Source organism: Sciurus vulgaris, assembly GCF_902686455.1.
Source record: "Sciurus vulgaris genome assembly, chromosome: 6".
Classification (NCBI taxonomy): Eukaryota; Metazoa; Chordata; class Mammalia; order Rodentia; family Sciuridae; genus Sciurus; species Sciurus vulgaris.
Window position 1 is genome coordinate 12,458,479 of NC_136466.1, and position 18,134 is coordinate 12,476,612.

An 18,134-nucleotide genomic window follows, 5' to 3' on the forward strand; every position below is an offset into this window, starting at 1 on the left:
GGTGTGAGCTCCACAGGCTGCGTGAGGCCCGCAGACCTTTCCGAGTGTGTACCCCTAGCAGTACGTCTGCTTGTTTACAAATTACAGGCGTGCACAAAGGCAGTGACAGAGTGTGGAAATGGCAACATGTCCATCAAGAGGGTGAAGGAAAATAAAAAAATAAAAATAGAATCTCTAATACTGTCATCTGTCACCCCAGTGGAGTGTACCCCACTGTGGACACCTGAATCTGAGTCATTGGTGCTCTGGAGGCAGGAGTGACTTCAATCGGACGTCGACACTCCTGGAGCTCAGTAACTGACACATAGTGGGACATAAACATTTTTGCTAAATCAAATAATTGGACTCATGGCTCCACTTATACTTGAAACTTCTGGTCCAGTGATTTCTGGCCAGTGAGTCATTTTGGCTTGTGCAGATCACACACCTCTACTAATATTTGGGGGTCATTGCACAGCATTCTTAGGGGAGCAGGGGGCCTGTGGGCTAATTCAACCCTTTAGCCCGAGAATCTTAGTGCCCCATCAGGAGCTAACACAGTGAGAACACTGAGTTTTATAAAAGGGGGGTACGTGGCGAACTTCTCCCAAGGCCCAGGGAGCCCAGTCAACTGACCTGGAGGATGAAGTAGCTACGGACAGAACATAGACAAACCGGCACAGTTGTTGTCCAGTACATAAGAAGTTGCAGGTTAGAGGGTACACAGCTTCCTATATGCAGGATAAATTAGTTTTAGAGCTCTGCTATACAGCAGAGTGTCTACAGCTAACAATACCATATTGCATATTTAAAATTCACTGAGAGGTTTTATCTTATGTACCACAAAAACCAAATACCTCCAAATAATAATAATAAAAATAATAATAATAAAGAGGGTGGGGTGAACTTTGGGAGGGAATTAATATGTTTATGGCCTTGACGGTGGTGATGGATTCATGAGTGTGTCCTTAGTCCCAAACTCATAGGATGCATGCATACATCAAATATGTATAGCTTTTTATATGTCAATCATACTTTAGTAAAGTGGGTTAGAAAAAACTTTATGGATACTGAAATTTGAATTCCACATAATTTTTCCATGTCATAAAAATGACTCTTCCGATTATTTTCCCCCGCTTATTATTTAGCTCAGGAACCTATTTGGCCTGTGACTATAGTTTGTAGAGCACAGATCTGAGTAAGCGTGGTGGATCCGGGGCTGAGTCTGGGTTCCAGGTTTACTACTGGTGGTTGTATTAACTGCTCTCGAGGTTCTGGTTGCCTCACATCTAAGGTGACAGCTCAAGGGATGTAAGGATGCATCTTAGTGCAGGGTGAGGTACCGACTGTTGCCACCGTTGTTCATCACAGTAACTACCAGCTGGGAAAGGCCTGGCAGGACTGGTCACTCCAAGGGCAGGGCCAGCACCAGCTACCTTTCTGCATGCACTGTTGGGTACTTGAGGTTCCAAAGTCAGCATCCAACCCCAGTGCCCACAGCCCACGTCTGCAGGAGTTCCTGCTGCCCCTAAGGATGTCCGTTCTCTACATACCATAATCTACATACCATAAAATACACCTGTTTTCAGTATAGGATGCAATGAGTCCTGCATGTGCTTCAAAGGAAATGTGGCAACATTTGACAATAGTGTAGGGGAGGTCTTTCAGGAGAAAACGACTCATGACGAAAGCATATACAACACTCTGCTCTTGAGGGGCTGGGAATTAGAAGACGCTTGCTCACCTCCCTCATTATCCTTGTTATCAGCACAGGAGGTTTCCATGGCAACGTTGCATCCGGGCCCTCTCCAGCCGGTCTGGCAGACACACTGCCAGCTGTTCTGACCCAGTGTGCATCTCCCGTTACCGTTGCACAAATCAGGGCAGCCATCTGGTTGGAAAAATGGAGAGAATGAGAAGGAGGGACGTGAGGCGGCGCCGGGGAGGCAGGGGAGCCATGCAAAGGGGGAGCAAGCCCGCAGGGCAGCCACTGGGCCAGCCTCACAGTGGGGCCCGAACCCGCCGTCCAGAGATCAGGGCAGCAGGCCACGCATGCAGTTGCAAGACGGACGAGGGTGGCAGATGCAGGGGATCCCCAGTGATAACTGACCTGGGTGCAGGGGTCAGAGCAATCTTTCCAAAGTGGGGAGTTCAATGCACATCCCAGACAACTACGCCGGGCGAAGCTGACAAGCAGACTTGCCAGGTTGCAGGCTCTGGCCACTAGCTCAGGATTGACACTACCTCAGAAAGAAGCCTGCCTTTCTTTTCTTTTTTCCCTTTATCCCTCACTTTCTCTCTCCCCTCCTCTTATTTTCCTTTCTGTCTTTTTTTTGGGAGTACCCTCTGTAAGAAGAGAGAAAACTTGCTACCGACCCAGGATGCAGGCAAAATGCCCTCTACCTTTCAGAATTTTAAAGATGGATTTACATATGACTTTAATGAGCTCCCCCACTCCAAGAACTGGGTGGCTCTGCTCGGCCATTTTCCTTTTCTTGTAATATTTCGTTTTCAGGGGCATTTAAAAATTGTTGGTTGCTTATCACTCAACCTATTTGTAGCAGATTTAAAAATACTGCAGGATTTGAAGGCTGGAGGAGGAGTCGGTGCTGGCTGCCCTGGACCGGGACTTGGAGGACTCTGTGTAAGGAAGGACCGGCCAGCACGGGCAATGCCTGCTTCGTGGCTTTCTCTCCCACTTCCTTCTGTGTGTGCAATCGGCAGCCGACCTCATTCGCTGATTGCTCTCGCACCCGAGATATTGCAGCTACTATTCTCCTGAGCTGGACAAAGGGAGGCTGAGTACAGAAAGAACAAGGGAGCCCCTCAAGGGAGCAGGGAGAAGTCCTGCCTGCGAAACTCCAGTTGCCCTTCGTAAGTTGGAGAGAGACACAGAATGGCGAGATGCAGCCACACTCACGAAACCTACGTGCAGAGTTCCTAGATACGTTTCATTTTTCTTCCTCCTAACAGCTTTATTGAGACATACTCTACATACCATAAAATTCCCTGTTTCAAGTACACAATGCAATGACTTCTGGTAAATTTACAGGGTTTTGCCACCTAGGTATGTTTTCCTACTTTGTTTAAATGATACCCCAACGACCATTAATTTAATTGTCCGCAGAAAGTAACTTCCCTGAATATCTATCTTGAATCTCATCTCTACCTCTGCCACCATCTCTATTTCCTTCTTTTTCTATATCTATTTTTAGACCACACAACATTCAGCCCGAGTGGGCCACAGCTGGGGAATGAAGAACTTGGGAAGAACAGAGGCAACTGAGTCAAACCTTGTAAGTCCAAGGCACCTCTGTCCCCTCCGTGGTCTCCAGTCCTCTGAAGACCTTCGCCTGGCACCCTGCTCTCTTCTCCCAAGGACCCCCTCATGACGATGCTGGTAGACCTCATGTGTGCACGTGGCAGGGCTGAGCATTCAAAGGACCCCTAGGGAGAAAGATCTAGAGGGTCTGCCAGTGAGCCTCATATCTTTAAGAAGAGTCTGACTCCGCAAAGCTTGTGGCCCATCCTCTCCAGAATGCCATCTGGATTCAGATCCCAGAGAAGCAACGGAGACGTTCTATGGGGACAGTCTCTGACGGAAGCTGAGCTGCCTGCAGGGAACCTCCTGTATTCTCTTGCTGCCCCTCTTGGCATGACCCAGCATGCAAACCAAGTGCACATGTCTGGTGGCTGCGCACACCTCGGGCAGAGCTGGCTCGTTTTCCACACCTATCCTTACAAAGCCTCGAGTCAGATTTCCAGACCTTTCCTTACCAACAGGTGACCATCACCCTGCCCGGGGAGCGACGGACATGCCCCCTGGATACACTGTGACAGTGCTCTGAGTCTTCTCCCCTCTTAGAGGAGTGCCACAAACATTTCTGCAGGAGCAAAATGGAACTCAGGAGGAAACACCGGAGGGACATTTCCCAGGTTCTCAGGGCAGAGAGATCCTCTCCAACCTCGAGCCCCCTCCAGCTTTGCAATTTCCGCCAGTGGAGTGTTGGGGAAGGGATCAAAGAGAAGGGACTAAATGACAGACCAGTGACATCGGCTCAGCATGCTCTCTATTATATGTGCTTTGTTATTTAGCTGCTTTGAGGTCTCATGTCTGACTAAAATCATGCCCAGAGTCTCCACAGTAGCCTCATTGTGTAGGAAACCCACGTCCACTACATAAAATTTAAATTTGCAGAACGCGCCAGCATGTCAGTCAGAAATACCGCACTCAAAATATGTTCGCTCCTAGAGCGAATGGGGTCTTTCTTCCCTTCTCTTTCTCTCCTGTTCTCCCCCACCCCAGGACCAACTGACGGGAGATAAACAGACCACAGAAGCGGGTTTTCTGCACATCATGTGAAGAAGATGCAAACACCAGCGGTGGGGGTGCCGGCGAATCTCTGAGAAGTTTCAGGGCAGCTGGGAATTAATGGACAGGACTTTGCTTTTAGCTCGAAGAGGAAGAAAGCAGCCTTGGTAGGTGCGTGGCGTTGCTAGGCAACCCCAAGCTACCCCGAGCACAAGTTCATTCTGCAGGTGGCCTTCTGAGGAGGTGATTCTTTGTGTTTGTAAAGTGCAAAGCCAGCTTCTGCTTAAGGAAAAACAAAACGTAGGAAGTAATTAGTCTGGAGGGCAGACAGGCCTCAGGTGGCGGCTTTCCTCTGGAGAGGACGCTCTAACTGAAGTTGGATTGGGCTTACGGGCTCATCCTTGGGCATCCACGAAGTCTCCTGGATGGAGTCTTCTGGATTTTGGGCTAACTCTGCTGACTTCTTGAGTGCCTACCTTTAAGACCCCTGGCTGAGAGACCTGCAAGCTGCACCTGTTGGGTTCCTTGCTGATGCAGTAAGGGAGACCTGGCTGCTGGTGGGCTGCAGGCTCTCTCCTGACCCTAGACCAGTGGTTCCCAACAGAGGCAATTTGTGTGCACTGCCCCACCCCCACCCCAGGACATTTGGCAATGTCCGGAGAGATTTTTGATAGTTATCATTTGGGGAAGAGGACATCTGACATATAGTGGGTATAAACCAGGGACGCTGCCAATATCCCACAAGGCACAGGACAGCCCCTATGACGAAGAATGATACGGCCCCAAATGTCAGTAGTACTGAAGTCCAGGCACTCTGCCCCAGGCACAGGCTTCAGCCATCTGGTGTTTGCTGCTGGATGCCAAGGCCTGGTCTCTGGGACAGAGAGGGTGCTTGACTGAATGGACACCAAATGGTACTGTGTCATTTCAGCCTGGTCCCTATTCTAAGAATTAGGAGAAGATAGTGGGGACCTCGTCTCCAAGATCAAAAGTCCTCTTCCCAGGGAGAACCTTCAAGGGCACAATAGTATCTTGGACTGGGTTTGTGGTCTTCCAACCTATAGGGCTGATGCAAATTTAGAAATTTGCAATAAGAAAACCTTAGCAAAACACCAAACACACCCATGGAGTCTGATGATTCCTGACTCAATTCCAACCCTCTGAGCCCTGGATCTGGATTACAGCTAGCATCTCAGCATTCCCATCTCTTCACTGCTTACAAGCATCTCAAACTCGACAAAATCCCACTTCTTTCCCTCTCCTCTCCACAAACTCTGATCCCTTCCTCAATGAATGGCACCTCCACGGACTCATTGCCCCAAACTGAAACCTCAGTGTGGTTCATAATTACCTCCTCCTTCCCAAAGCTTCTCTCATTTTCAAATTTAATCCTAACCACGTCGTGCTGATCTTCCTCTGCTATAGAGAAGTCTGCTGTAGATGGAAATGCTCTGAATGATTCACTGTTGGAAGCTGGTGCTCAATGTGGTGGTGGGAGATGGCATGGAATCTAGTGGGAATTCCTTAGAGCATTGGAGAGCATGTCCTTGGAAGGGACTGTGGGACCCCAATATCTATCTGGTTTCCTGGTTTGAGATGCAGTCTCTTCCTCTTGCATGAGCTCCCAAGATGGCCATCCACCATAAAGTGATACAGCCAAGGGGGGCCTCACCAGAGCCTACATAATGCCATTTGGGCTTTCAGTATCTAAAACAGTGAGCTAAATAAACCTCTTTTCTTTATAAAGTTAACCTGCCTCAGGTATTTCATTGTAGTAATGCAAAACAGACTAACACAAAGTCCTACCTGTCCTTCCTCCTAAATATCTTGGAATCTGCCCTACACTACTGCCCTACACTACTCCCCTACTGCCACCATTTTAACCCATGCCATCCTAACCTTGCTCTGGACTCCTGTCAAGACCTCCTCACTGGCCTCCTACTTCTAGTCTTGCACTATTATTCGTTTCTCTCCGTTCTGGACACTGCTGAAAGCACTTCCATAGTTTTCCATTGGTCCCTGGGTCAAGTCTGAGTCCCTCACAAGCTCAACACCTCAGCCTATCCCAACACCATGTTGGGTTTTACCCTCTCCTTTTCCCTTCTGCCATCTCCCTAACTTCAACCATCCTTCAGGTCCCCACTCAGAGGTCCCTCTCCTGGACGCCTTCCCAAGGCTCCAGGACCTTGTTAGTGGTCATCGCCCCTTTACCCTGTTCCTTCTGCTATACTGTCCCCCCATACTGTTCTGCGCTGCTCAGCATGTCCTTGATGCCACAGGGCAGCCCTTGTCACCTGCTGGAAAATTGTCATAAGAACTGTGCACATACTGGGCGTGACACATTCCTGTAATCCCAGTGACTTGGGAGGCTGAGGCAGGAGGATCATGAGTTCAAAGCCAGCCTTAGCAAAAATGAGGCACTAAGCAACTCAGTGAGACCCTGTCTCTAAATAAAATTCAAAAAAAGGGCTGGGTTGGGGATGTGGCTCAGTGGTCATGTGCCCCTGAGTTCAATCCCGGTACCCCATCCTCCCCTTCCAAAAAAAAAAAAAAAAAAAAAAAAAAAAAAAAAGAAAAGAAAAAAGAAACTGTGCAAAAAAAAAATTTAAAGTGCACCCTTAGAATTGTGCAGTATACAACTGAACAGCTGCCCTGGGCAATCCTGCTATGGTGTAAACCACCCAGGTGAGGGACATGTCTAGTTTATTTACTCTTGGATTGCCAATACTCCAAACATAGTTGGAGGGAATGAACGAATGAATGACGTCTGACTCCAAACAGCAACTTCAAAGAATATGGAATGATTTCCAAGACTTCCCTACACCCAAGTACTAACCACTTTAAAAGAAGAAGAGAAAAGGTGGGGGTGTTTCTCGTCGACACAGTTACCAGGTAGGCAGCCTTTTTGCCTTAACAAAAATTAGGCCTGAGCAAAATAATGTCTATAGCACAGTAAAAAGGGGAGCATAAATGCACTTGAAGAAAGCTATAATTACCATAAAAAGCTTTTCTAAAAAAGCATCAAGACGTGTTCTGCCATGTGTGGCAATTTAGAGGTGGAAATAAGTGGCTAATATTGCACAAGGGGTGTGGAGAGAGAAATGGGATTTTAACGCTCAACTCTGAGCACACCTGAGAAAAGCACGGAGCCAGCAGCTGTCCAGGTGGCAATGCAGGGGAGAGCACAAAGCAGGCTGCGCAAGTGCAGGGACAGCGAAAGGTCCAAGAGACCCTTAGGAGAGCCATTCCAGTCGGGGACGAACCCTTGGGTGAAACCCCAACCTGAATTGGAGCCAGAGAGTTCTGGGATTGAAACCTAGATCTGCCTCTTGCTGTCTGTGTGACCTTGGGCTGGTTGATGTACCTCTCTGAGTCTCAGCCTGTTGGTAAAAGTATATATTTCACCAAATAATCTTATATACTCTATCTCCCAATAGAATACAGCTTCCAAGCAGGTTGAAATCGTCATCTCCTTTGTTCATTAAGATATCCTCAAGGTCTAGAAGGATGGTTGGCCTGCAACAAACACTCAATAAATGTTTGTTGATTGAATAACCTAGTGGTGATGAAGACAGCGCTATTTTATACAGAGGCTAGTGGTGTTCAGGGAAATGACGAGGATGAAAGTTTTAGTAGAAGTTGGCATACTGTAAGCGTTCACTTGAGTACACATCACTGGTCGAGATGATAGAGTCATGGTTACTACAAATATTATAATCAGGGGCAGCTTTTTCTGCAGGGAATAGCCTGAAGTGCCAATCACTTCTCTTTGCCTTATTCCCAGACCAGGAAGAAAACAAGAACCTATCCTATTTCAAGTTTAAAATATGGGGGAGGGGAGGTTCTTGGAAGTTCTGTCTGTGATTGTGTCATGTCCTAGGAAATCCTTCTTCCCGCTATGACCACCAGACTCAAATCCGGAAATGCCACCTTTCTCCAGTTGAGCGAGAAGATGATCTGCTGCAGCTCACGGCCACTGTGAGCACAGGCGCCTTGAAGGGAGAAGAAGAGACGCCTTTTCTACTGGGAAGAACTGTACTTCTGCATAGTAACTTAATTAGGGACGCGGCTCCTGCCTCCTCTGCAGCTGTTTCAAATATCACTGTTCCCCTGGGGCTGTGCATCACTGGGATTCAGCAGGACACTCCCTGGAAACATTCAACACTGGAGCGTGCTGTTCTACTCTAGAGCTGTCTCTAGGTGGAGACAGCCAAGGTGTTGGGGATCAGGGATCACCAGGGTTCTGGTAGCCACTGATACTAAACGCCAGGGGGCCGTGCTCAGAAATTAATCTGATGTTTCGAGACACTCAAGGAGAGATCTTCAACTAATTTTAGAAGATTAGCTGCTGAAAAAGCATTCTGGTCTCTAGAAAAGGGCAGAGCTGTTCCCCTTGCTCACCTATGTGTGCAAGAGGGAGCAGTACAGGGTCTCTCGGTTTCTAGGCACAAGTTGGTGTGCACCTGCAGCTCTGAACCTGCACTTGAACGAACGGCTCTCTCTGCTTTACTAGAGATTGTGGAACGTCTCACTGTTTCAGCATCATTTGTTTGTCTTACAAGGGTCTGCAGGTGAGGTGCTGGAAGGACCAGAGTTCTTCACTTGGTCTACAGCAGAGAAGAAACTGGCTTTTGCTCCTAAGAGGAAATGTCCCTCCACCCCCTCCACCCTGCCACAGCAGCAGGAACGGCAGAGCCTCTGGAAGGTGACATAAATTTGGCTCCAGCTGTTGATGCCACAGTTTCCTGGATGCACCTGGATTCTCACTGATCAGCATCACTTCTGTCTGCTTGGGAAAAGCCAGGATGTGGGCTCAGCCTTGGCCACAGAGCAAATGATGAACTTGAAATAAAAAAGTTAACATCCTTTCCCCTTTGAAGAGAAGGGGGAAAGGGAGATGCACCTGATTTTTTGGATTTTCTTAGCATTTCTGGCTGTTGCTAATACAGTGTGACTTCTTTCAAGAAGAGGATCATGGGAGGAGGACATTGGAGGCAGCAGGAACTTGGAAGAACCCTTCTTGGGAATTTAAGTGGAGCCGGTATTATCAACCAGCCATGGTCCTGCACAAGCCTGTGCTTTCCTTGGGTGACTGTTTTCTTCTTTATTCTGTTTCACCTAATGGAAGGAGGAATGGTGGGCAGGTTCCTGGAGTTGGCCCCCCTTGGGGCTGCAGAACACACCGCCTTGTTCCAAGCCTGTGCTCAGGGTGCTTCGCCCCCTGCTTCAGGTTAAAGCAGTGCTTCTCCGGGTCTGGTCCTGGGACCAGCAGCATCAGGACCACCTGGGAACTTGTTAAAACTGCACTTCTGGTTGGGCTCCATCCTGACCTCCAGAACCAGCTCTGGAGGCTGGCCAGTGGCTGGCCGGCCACCTGCATTTCAACAAGCCCTCCAGGGCCCCCGTGTGCCTGTGAGTGTGCTTTCAGATTAAGTCTTAAATCTCTGGGGCCCTGCTGCTTTCTCCCGTCTCTTCTCACGTCACTTCTGGCTCTGCTCTCTGGGCTTCAGCTCCCTGCTTCCTTCTGGCACACAGACAGCCTGGATCCCTCTCCGGGGCTTTTGCAGATCCCTCTTCCTCACCTGGGCTTCCTGCACTCACTTGGGCTAAAGCCTCTCATCCGGGGCTCAACTGGCTCAGGCACCCTCTCCTCCATCCGGTGCCTTCTAAGCTCCTTCTCCTCCTCCTGGACCGGCACCCAGGGGCTCCCTTGTTCAGAGCCTCAGGTCTCAACGTGGCTGCACACACCATGGCCTGGGAGCTTGACATATCCCCAGGGTGGGCACGAGGCATCCCACCTCAACTAAGGCAGTCTGAAGATGAGACTCAGCCATTCGTGTTCGTCTTCCTCTTTTCCTTTGGCACTGGGAATTGAGTCCAGGCCTTGCTCACGCTGGGCACAAGCAATACCTCTGAGCTGCACCCCCAGGCCGTCGTCTTCTCTCTCTCTCTCTTTCAGCTCCCCAGGTGATTCCTACACGCAGCACAGGCTGAGCACCCACCATCCTGGGATCCTGGAAACCTCTAGAGTGGGAGGCTCTGTTGTTGACGGCCGTGTTCCCAATGCTCACCCCTGTGTTCAGCATTAAAGATATCTGTGGGAGGAATGCAGAAACCCCCCCGCAGTGCGTTTCTTTGCTGCTTTGCTGTGCCCTTGATTCAGCAGCCAGGCAAAAGAAAACTCTTCCCCTCAGGTCACACCCCAAACCCCTGGAAGGATGATAGTTGCCCAGCAGGAGAAACAGCTGCTGGCAGCACCGGGTCCAGAACCAAGCTAATGACAGGGTCTGTGTCCCCGCGCCAGCATGGGTCCCTGCCTGGCCCCTGTAAGGAGCAGAGAGCCCTGACCGAAAGAGACAGGCCAGCACACTCAGCCAGGCAGTGGAGAGGGCCCGTTGGTAGATTAAGAGGGGACAAGAGCCACACAGAGGCAGGGATGACAGAAGAAAGCCCAATGGTTTAATTTGGTTCTTGGAGGACAATCAAGTTGTTGTACCTAGTATTGTTTATTCCCACAGCTGTCCAGCAAATAATGAATGTAGTGCCTACCGGTATGGAAATAGGGACAAGGCGCGACTTTGATTTCTTATTTGTTATTTTTAACCATCCAATTTCTACACCCACTGAGCATCCTTATAGCCACAGGAGGGTCATAAAAATACAAATAACACCTGGGAGGCCTGTGGGCACGGGCTTGTTACTTCTGCAGGCTGATGGTTCTCTTTTAACTAGTGTAAAATCAGGCCAACAATAAATGGCCATTTTTTTTTTTTTTTTTGTTCCCTGCACAGTTTTGGGAATTGTAAAGAAATCACTAAATGTTTGTTTCTTATAGATGTTGAAAGGGCTAGGAAAGAATCTGCCCCAGGATTGAAATTCTGAATTCTAGGCAGCTTTTTATGTCATAACAACGGTAATAGAAATCCTCGTAGGCGTTCCACAGGCCTGGTGCATTAAGTCATGAGTGGTCACAGTCACCTTGTGGTGCAGGGGCTATTGTTAGTCCCATTTTTCAGTGAGGACATTGAGGCACAGAGAAGTTAAGTCACTTGGCCAGGGAAGCAGAGTGGTGGAGCCAGGGCTTGACAATAGGAGAATGGGCTCCCTAGTTCTGTTCTCACCAGCCACCCCAGCTCACCCAGGACTGTCCAGGCTCCCATACTGAAATCTTGGATCCCAGGGGATCCCTGAATTCCAGGCAGCCTAGGATATTTGGTCCCGATTGAGGATGGAAGTGTGGACTGGCCTCTTTTGATTAGCTGCCATGGAGGCGGAGAAGTGATAAATGCCCCCAAGGGCAAGGGAAAGGACGGATTTTTGTACTTAGCCACTTGTTTAGTACTTAGTATGGGCTCCCCAGTAGTTGCTAGAGTACAGGGCTAAAGCATCAGTCAGCTGTGGCAACTGACAGACATTCATGCCTCCTTTCCAGAAAGGGCTCTTCCAGGATACCCCCTCAGAGACCAAAATCCTTGGATGCTCAAACCCCTATGTAGATTGGCCTGCCATTTGCATAGAACCTATGCAACCCTCCTGTACACTTTAAATCACCTCCAGATTACTTAAAATTCCTAATATGATGCATATGCTTTGTAAATAGGCGTTCAACTGTACTGCTGAGGGAAAAACGACAAGAAAAAAGCCTGTGCATGTTCAGCACAGGTGCATTGCTTTCCAATCTGCGGTTGGTTGAACCAGCAGGTGGAGACTCCAGGGTGGGAAGGCTTGCCCGGACTTAGAGGGTGAAGATGGGGGTCTCAGGCGCGTGGGTTTAAGTTTCAGCTCGACCTCTTGGCTGCACACTCTCGGGTAAAAATCACACACTCTTTCATTTCTTAGTTTCTTTACCTGTAAAATCAGAGCCATTAAAGTACCTCTCCCAGAGAGTGTTTAAATGAGAGAAAAGGTAGTGTGTGGCACATAGTAAATGTTCCATCAAAGACGGCTACTACTGTTGATATTAGAAGTAGCCTTGTCTTTGTGGTTTAGGGCTTTGAGCTGCACCTGCATTGGCCATGAGGAGGGACTGTGTGCTATCATTTAATATAGCACCAGAGCCAGGAGTGGTGGTGCAAACCCGTAATCCCAGCTCCTTGGGAGGCCGAGGCTGGAGGATCACAAGTTCAAGGTCAGCCTGGACCACATAGTGAGAAAGAGTCTCAAAAAAAAAAAAAAAAAAAAAAGGAGGGGGAGCGACTGGCATATTCAGTATGGCAGCCCAGACAGAAGAAGGCAGGACAGTGCCGAAGTGTTGGAAGGACAGCCAGGTGGCCAGTGTGGCTGGAGCAGAGCAGCCAGGGGTAAAGGCTCCTCGGCCACTGTAGGGATATTAGCTTCATTCTGAATGAAAACAAGTCACCAGGGACTTTGGGCAGAAGTGGGGTGGGTCCCTTTGTGCTGTTTGGAGAACAGATTGGGGACAGGCAAGGACAGAACTTGGAAGCTGGCCAGGATATCCTGGTAAGCCAAGGTAGTGGCTGGGGAAGGGCACCAGCTTGTGGCCCTGTGGCAGGGCTGATTCTAGAGGTTATTCCCACCCGTGTCTCTGGAAGGGCAGGTTTTCAAGATACAAAAGCAGAGGATAAGGGCTGGGGAGATAGCTCAGCTGGTAGAGTGCTTGGCTCGCAAGCATAAGGCCCTGAGTTCGATCCCCAGTACCGTCAAAAAAAAAAAAAAAAAAAAAAGCAGAGGATAAAGTACACTGCCCATAACACAGCACCCCAGATCAAGCAAGGTGCTCCACGCGCTGGCTGCGGCTGGGCGTGAGAAGTGGCGCCGCCCTCGCCTCTCCTTCCAAAGGGCTTTCCACGTGAAAGAAGACACCTGGGGTAAAGGCAAGGGTAGCCAGGACGCTCCTGCTGCCTGAGGATGCGCAGGAAGGGCTGGAGGAGAGGTGAGGACCACAAGCCCCAGAGGCTGTGTCTGCAGGTGAGGGCTGGCACTCTCATACGGCACTGCCCCAGCAAACAGGCGCCCTGACTCTTCACGTGGTGACTTCAGGCCAGGAGGCCATGATTACTGAGCCAGCTTCATATGCCTGGCAGGGTGTCCTCGGACAACCCCGGGAACTCTCCCTGATCTTTGAGCTCCTCTGTGCTCCGTCTCTTCCAGGCCACCTTGACCCATCCAAACTGTGTCACTCAGGCACTTTAAAAGCCCTATCTGTCTACCTATCTACACGTATAATATATAGATTTATATTTATTTAGGAATCTGTCAAGCCTTCAATAAATGGACCGATCCCCGCAAGTCATCATTCTTGGCCACAAAACACTGTCAAGTGACTTCACACAGTAGTGCATGTCTGACCTTGTCCTATGGCCCCTTTTACCTTGTAGATAAGCAATAAAAACATTCCCATCTCTCCTCTGCTTCTTGGTCCTTTACTTTCTCCAATTGGCACAGCACCTTGCCACGCCCACCCTTAGTCGCAAATGCAGATGTAATTTACCTTCCCATCCAGGTGGCCCAGGTGAGCCTGCCTGATCATGAACTTATATCTTATTCTGTGAAACTCTATTTGCACATAGTGATCTAGTCTTTTTCTCCATCAGTGTTTAGCTGATTAAGGATTTGGTGGGGAGGCCACTGGTCACTACAGGGTCTTTATAAATTCTGCAATCGTTTTGAGCAGGAAGTGCATTACCTTGTGGCAGAGTATAAGGAATAAGGAGGCTTTTGTTTCCTGGAAGAGTACAGAACTCTTGTCAGGATTCCAACAATCTGGTCCATGCTATTGTTAGGTGCTATTCTTCAGTTTTGCATAATGAGCGTGCCCTTAAAACAGCAAGCTTCCTCTTCGAAATCCTCTCATTTACTGAGAAACAACATCCCCTCTTTTCAAATACATTTTCAACATGCAAAACAGCAGTCTGTTTCTGCTAAGTCACATTCTAGCTAAATGGATAATTGAACGGTGAGTGGGAGCTGCTACTCAGATGCTAACCTGCAGAGCTGCCACACAGACACACTCCCAAATTGCAGCGGAGCAATCCCCAGGAGGCAGAAAGCATGACTGATTTTTCCAATAAAGCTACAAAAATCGATAATCCTTGTAGATGCAGTGCTCGGATCTCTAACAGTCTCAGGGTTTCATCTTCCTCTGCTATCCCTCCCCAACGAGCCCCTGTCTTTGCCTTGGCCCATGTTTCCAATTCCTTACCGCCAGGATTTAGCCTGAGTTCTATTCCAGTTCTGCTGAACGTACCTTTTAGAGAGGCCCCGCAATGCGTCTTGATTTAGAGATGCTTGGGCTTTATGTGGCTCTGGGAAATGTTGCTTAGCTTTTCCGGAGCTCCAATAAGTTCTGATGTATGGCTGTGCATGCCTGCATGATTAATGGCACATGCAAGGACCTGGAGCTTTTGGAGGTCACCCTGTGTGTACTGAATTATACAGCACAGATCCAAAAATACCCTTGGATGAGAATCCTGGCTGCACACAAATGCAGTGACATTGCCCGAGACTTGGTGCTTCTAAGGAAAGTCACTTCTCCAAAGTGGGCGATTTCAAGATAAAATGGGACATCATTTTGACTTCTTGGCTGCTTCTCTGCATAGCACCACAGTACCAGCATGAGGAAGGAGGCCGGGAAAGCTGCATGCCTGCAATGCTCCTTTCTGACAGGACTTCCAAGTTCAGGGTAGCCAGGCCATGGTGTGAAGCGAATTAAACATCCATGCAAAATCTGCTACCGTGTGCAATGCTGCGATTGAGAATTTAAATGCACCAAAGTCAAGAGATTCGAAATGATGGTTCCCACAGCAACTATAACTCAGTTCTCTGGTGAATATAAAATTAACTTTATTGCAAAACATGCTGTTCAATTTACGCCTTAATCTAGTCATGGCAGAGTTACAGTTGCTGTGAGAACGCTAACTCTGAATTGTTTTGAATAATTAATTTAATGAAAAGTTGGTGGAAATGTGAACTCTGAGAGAAAGTCAACTTAAATTTAGGAAAGTTGGCCAATTATGCATATGTGGAGGGGTGGCGAGTCACATTTGGAATCTGAAATTGCTTGGTGCTCTTTGGCCCCGGGGGGCACTGTGCAAGCTAATGGGGTGGGGGTTAACTCTTGCAGGTGATAACTTTACCAACAGGTGTGGGCGGCTCTCTGGTGACCATATACCTGATTGCATTGCTGGGCCCCAAAGAAACCCTCTTACTGCACCTATGTAGGGACAGAGCAAGTTGATCATAGTAGCCCAGTGATGAAGCCTGGTCTCGGGCAAGTCAACCTGGATCTTGAGAACTCACCTGCCCCTTAATGCCTTTCTCGCAGTGCTTAAATTCCTGGAGCCAGCTTTCTCACCTGTAAAGCGAGGATGCTAACAGTATCCACCTCACAACACTGACATGAAGATTAGATGAGAGAAGGCGTGTTGGGAACCTAGCACCACAGGGTTGGCAAGTTTTGTGCTAAGTACTCAATATAACTGTTAGCTGATAAGCTCTGAAAAGGGAATTTGGAAAGTCAATAAATTAACAACACGGACAAAATTAACTATTTGGCCTGTCTGATTATTCCAGTCCAAAGTGATTTGGTATAGAACTGAGCCAGCAGGCAGGGGGATGATCAAGACGCAAAGACGAGCTGGCAGAACATTTCTCCCCGATGATGCTAAGGTGCTTCTGTTGAGGTTCTAGAAAGGGAGCACTCTATCCCTGACCACCTGATTCCCAATCTCCTTCCCAGGAAGCTTTTGAGGTCTTTCCCCTAATTTCTCTCTCAATCATGAAATTTTCATGCTACCAATATAATGTCTAGCTGCATACATATTACATGTGTGTTTTACATTTAAAGAGTAAGCTCCTTCTTTGCTCCCCCCCAACCATTTTTCACTCCTTTGGGGGTGATGGCACCCCCTGTGAGTGCATGTTCTAAGTCATTGGCCAAAAATATTCTGGCTCCAGCCCAAATGCCCCCGAACTCAAGAGAGCCCTTCAGTGACCCAGTGAGTCCCTTTTCCAACCCAGCTCTTCCTCTCTAACAAATGGCAGCTAGGAAACACAGTATTTTTGAAGGTAACTCAAAGGAGCTTCTTCCTTTCCCCTCCCAAACTATTCTCCTCGGGAACAATGTGGTTTTTCTTTTTCCATGTCTTAAATGACTGGGTTGGTGGGGGGCGGGAGGGAAGAGGACAGACTCGGGGAACCTCAAGCCAGCTAGCACACACATCCTGAGGTGCCTGCTGTCCTCCAGACTCCAAGGCAGGGGATAATTTAGGTTCTTTGTGAAGAGTGTCTCTGGCTGCTAAGGTTGGACAAACCAAAGGAACTGGCTCTGCTAGAGACCACCTTTCTTCGGAGGTACTGTCAAGGCTTTGATCGAAAGGGGCAAAGCCACAGCCTGCGAGGAAAAACAAATTAAAAGGCAAACCCCCAGCATCGTGCGATTTTAGCTTCTGAAGTGACTCCCAGCTCGGCTTTAACTACCTTCTTTATGCATTGGCCTCATGCTGTTTTCAGGGGCTCTGCCTTCTTCCCCTCAAAGTCTTGGCTGCTGGCTTTCTACCTCACTGCGATCAGTATCAGTAACATTTTTAATGTCTCCTAAAAGACAAGATTTTATAACACTGCGGTCGTCTGCTTTTACTGCTCAGAAAATATTTTAAAGTTGTATTACTCAGGGTAACCCAATCTTGTTGGTGATAGAAGCAGAAATTTAAATGTCAAGGTAAATTCATCCCTGATGCACAGAGATCAGCTGGATGCAGCTGGAAGGGACCGTGGGTCCAACTGGGGGCTTAGCTCATCTGCAATCTCATCCCAGTTTCTCCGGAAACCTAAGCAGGGCTGAAAGTGGAAATCCAGTGGCCCAGCCCTCTAATGATGATACCTCTGCCTGCCTGAGTTCCACCATTTGGCTTCTGGAAGCGAGTTTAGCCTGCTGGGCTCCACCTGATGTTCTGTCTCCAACTGTCCCTTCAGCAACCTGTGCAGCTGACTCTCTGCGCTACCAGATGTGGCAGCACTGGGGATGGGTAGCTTCCCTGACTGTTTTTGAATGTCTAGAATGCATGCGTCCTGAGGCTACAGCAGAGAGGGTCCCATCCTTTAAGTTTCCAGAAGCTATTTTTATGTGCATATGTAAATTTGATACTTGGAGAGAGGCTTGATGCATGAGGGGACAGAGGGTCCCCAGCTGACCTTTGAAAGCCCGAACAGCTTCCACTTCACACAGCCCAGTGAAAAGCACAAGTTGAGTTCTCCCAAGGCAGCTGAAAGACCATTCCAGGTATGGAAGCAAAGGTGCGGCTGTTTTCATCTACATACCTTTTAAATGTTCAATATTGATTTTGATCTACTGGGGAGAGGTTCAACATTATGCTTGATTCTGAAAGTTCAAAGTGTTCCTAGTTCCAACTAGATCAAGGAGGAATTTCCCATTCTTTTCTGTGGGATCCTTAACATTTTCATCCCTGGAAAAGGTGGTTTCCTCTGACTCTAAAGAGGAGTGCCCTGATTGGCTGGATCTGCTGGGAAGCCTTTGTGGTTCCAACTGGTCTAGTTATCTCCCCGACACAATGCATCTGAAACGGCCAGGTGTTCCCTGGTTTTGCACCTCCCTCTGAAGGATGCTTAAGGCATGGCTGCATGCAGAGAATGTGAATGATCATAGAATATCATGCTGGGAACGCTTCCCAGGATTTAGTGGCCTGATCTGAGACAATTTAGAAAGAAGAGCCAGGCGATCTAGAAAATGCAGGCTACTTGTGTGCTGTCCTGGGAAGAACATCAACAGGTTGACATTGCAGAACTGGGGGCTTCTCTCTGGGTCATGCCTCAGAAGCCCAAGGGATTCCTCTGAGGAGAGCAGTACACAGAGTGTGCAGGCCTG

The 18,134-nt window shown here is 48.5% G+C and overlaps 1 protein-coding gene across 19 annotated transcripts in view; it reads right to left on the minus strand.

Annotated features, from left to right (window-relative positions):
- Positions 1 to 18,134, minus strand: part of TENM2 (teneurin transmembrane protein 2) — a 657,515-nt gene that overhangs the window by 82,907 nt on the left and 556,474 nt on the right. For all 19 annotated transcript variants that reach the window (XM_079145381.1, XM_079145388.1, XM_079145390.1 and 16 more), the window contains one exon: positions 1,724 to 1,870. In XM_079145381.1, the coding sequence (XP_079001507.1) occupies positions 1,724 to 1,870 (147 nt within the window). The remainder of the gene's footprint in view (positions 1 to 1,723; positions 1,871 to 18,134) is intronic.